Genomic DNA, 2,082 nt, shown 5'->3' on the forward strand with positions numbered 1-2,082 from the left:
GCTGAACACAAAAAAATATAGAGACTATAATTATGAGCAGATCTTGGTTTTTACATAATTTTTACAAAAAATTAACTTGTCGTTCCATAATTATTGTATTTAACTCCGTGTAACGTCTGGTATTTCGTAATTTCAAAACATCTTTGAGAACACCATTTTGGCACGATTCAAGAGATTTAAACCATATCGCTGGGCTTTAAGAAACCGAAAATCGATTCCAAGACTAGAAGAAACTTCTTACGTTCATTGTATGACAGAAGGGAGTACTTTGAAAGTAATGGAATATATGTAATAGAATAAATAAAAGTTTTATTAGCTATATGTAAACAACTTCATCCTATTATTTTATTACAATCTTACATATCTAAGCGTTGTCTAAATTGTTTATATTTTTATTACACGCAAATTTAAATTTGTTACATGTATAAAAACTCTTCAGTAAATTTCAAGGATTAATGGACAAATTTTTTACTTATTTTTATTAATTATAGGGTCATTGTGAATGCATAGCAACATTAAAGTTGCATACAAATTTATTTTATCTTGAATTTTATATGATAAAAAGAATAATCTCTCAATTGTTTGACATACTCTTTTCTACTTTATATTTGAAACTTCATTGAAATATTTAAAATTTATAATTAAGATTAATCTTAAAAATAAGATTAAAAAATAAGATTAATCTTAAAGCAAGATTGAAATCATATTTATATCTTTGTAACTAAATTTATATTATATTGTAGGTGTCAACGTCGGAACTTTATTTTTTACTCAGTAATTCATCTTAATGCCACAAGCGTGATTCTTTTCCTGATATTTCTGATTTCTTTATTAAAATTAATATTTTGTAGATTTAAAAACATATTGAATTTTTAATGTTTTTAAGGATATTGCTGTACGATCTTTTCTCTTTTCAGAAACAATTTTATTCGTCACAACTGTTATAACCATTGTTATTGATTGTAGGGCAGAACTATTTTCTTCTGAAGTACATAAACACCAATTATTAAGACTAAGTCCTTTCAAATGCATCTATCACATGAACAGGGCAATAATGAGTAATATAGAAACATATATATTTAACTACCTCTAAAATATTCAATGTAATTTAGTTCTAAAAAGTACTTTTGTTCCTTTTTAAATGTTATTCCAATAGAATTGAACAAAAATAATACAAAACATTTAAGTTTCACCAGTTTATTATGAAATGTTTAGTATTTATTTTCTTGCTTGGTTGCGAGCCATGTCCTTGGGAAAACTCCTAACTGGTGGTGTACGAATACGTCTAGCTTCCTTTGATCTATTTCTAACTACTTTAGAGTGAATAGCGCAGGATACACAGTAGTGCAATTTAGCATACAGTTTTGGTAAAACATAAGCTAAAAAATAAAACAATAAAATAAATACATGTTTAAAAAATTTAATTTCTTTTACGTACTTTCCCAAATTGAAGCTTCCGATATATCACGAACTGCAGCAGCTTCGACAATATTACGGATGACAAACTTTTTGATTGCCTTATCCTTTGGAACGCAACGAGCACAGTTTGTGCAACGTACTGGTTTTACGTGACCGCGATTGTGTTTACAACGTCCTCCATTACGGCGTTTCTTAGTCTAAAAATAAAAACTTTAATTATCTTCATATAAGTACAATATTTAGAAGAAAATGTTTTTTCGCACAACCCAATTTTTAAGACTGTAACATTGCAATGAAAAACTTTAATTAACAAATGTTTGCTTTTATACTCATGAATCAAAAACAGTTTTTATGGTTATGTTACTGTCGCTACAGCAAGGTGTTGGAACGTAAGCGTTAAAGCGCTTATAAGTGACCCAAAGACCGATCACAAAAATTTCGAATAACGTATAAAATTTTTAATTTTAGGAACACACATTTCAATTATTTACTCATACAATAAACTAGAAATTCACAGCACATTTTTATTTTATTAAAAAACTTCTAAAACATACCATTTTGCTACTACTTTCAATAACCGGAAGAAAGAAAAAGAACTATGTTGCCATGAAGTTAGCTGCACAACGCAATTTAGAGGCGGTAGTAGTGCCAAATCAAAATGAA

General features: G+C 28.0%; 1 protein-coding gene across 1 annotated transcript; it reads right to left on the reverse strand.

The window, feature by feature from the left end:
- Positions 1 to 1,181: 1,181 nt before the first annotated feature.
- On the reverse strand, positions 1,182 to 2,082 carry LOC119679364 (40S ribosomal protein S26). The gene is made up of 3 exons (XM_038091672.1): positions 1,974 to 2,082; positions 1,439 to 1,616; positions 1,182 to 1,379 (listed from the first exon to the last, which is right to left on the reverse strand). Exons 1-3 carry the CDS (start codon positions 1,974 to 1,976, stop codon positions 1,219 to 1,221), a joined length of 342 nt encoding a protein of 113 aa, XP_037947600.1. The 5' UTR covers positions 1,977 to 2,082; the 3' UTR covers positions 1,182 to 1,218.

This window comes from Teleopsis dalmanni, chromosome 2 (assembly GCF_002237135.1).
Source record: "Teleopsis dalmanni isolate 2A chromosome 2, ASM223713v2, whole genome shotgun sequence".
Classification (NCBI taxonomy): domain Eukaryota; kingdom Metazoa; phylum Arthropoda; class Insecta; order Diptera; family Diopsidae; genus Teleopsis; species Teleopsis dalmanni.

Excerpts from the sequence above, each read along its gene's own strand:
- LOC119679364 (XM_038091672.1), bottom strand. Across the intron at positions 1,380-1,438 it reads GGAAGCTTCAATTTGGGAAA|CTTATGTTTTACCAAAACTG; the intron begins GTACGTAAAAGA and ends TTTATTTTTTAG.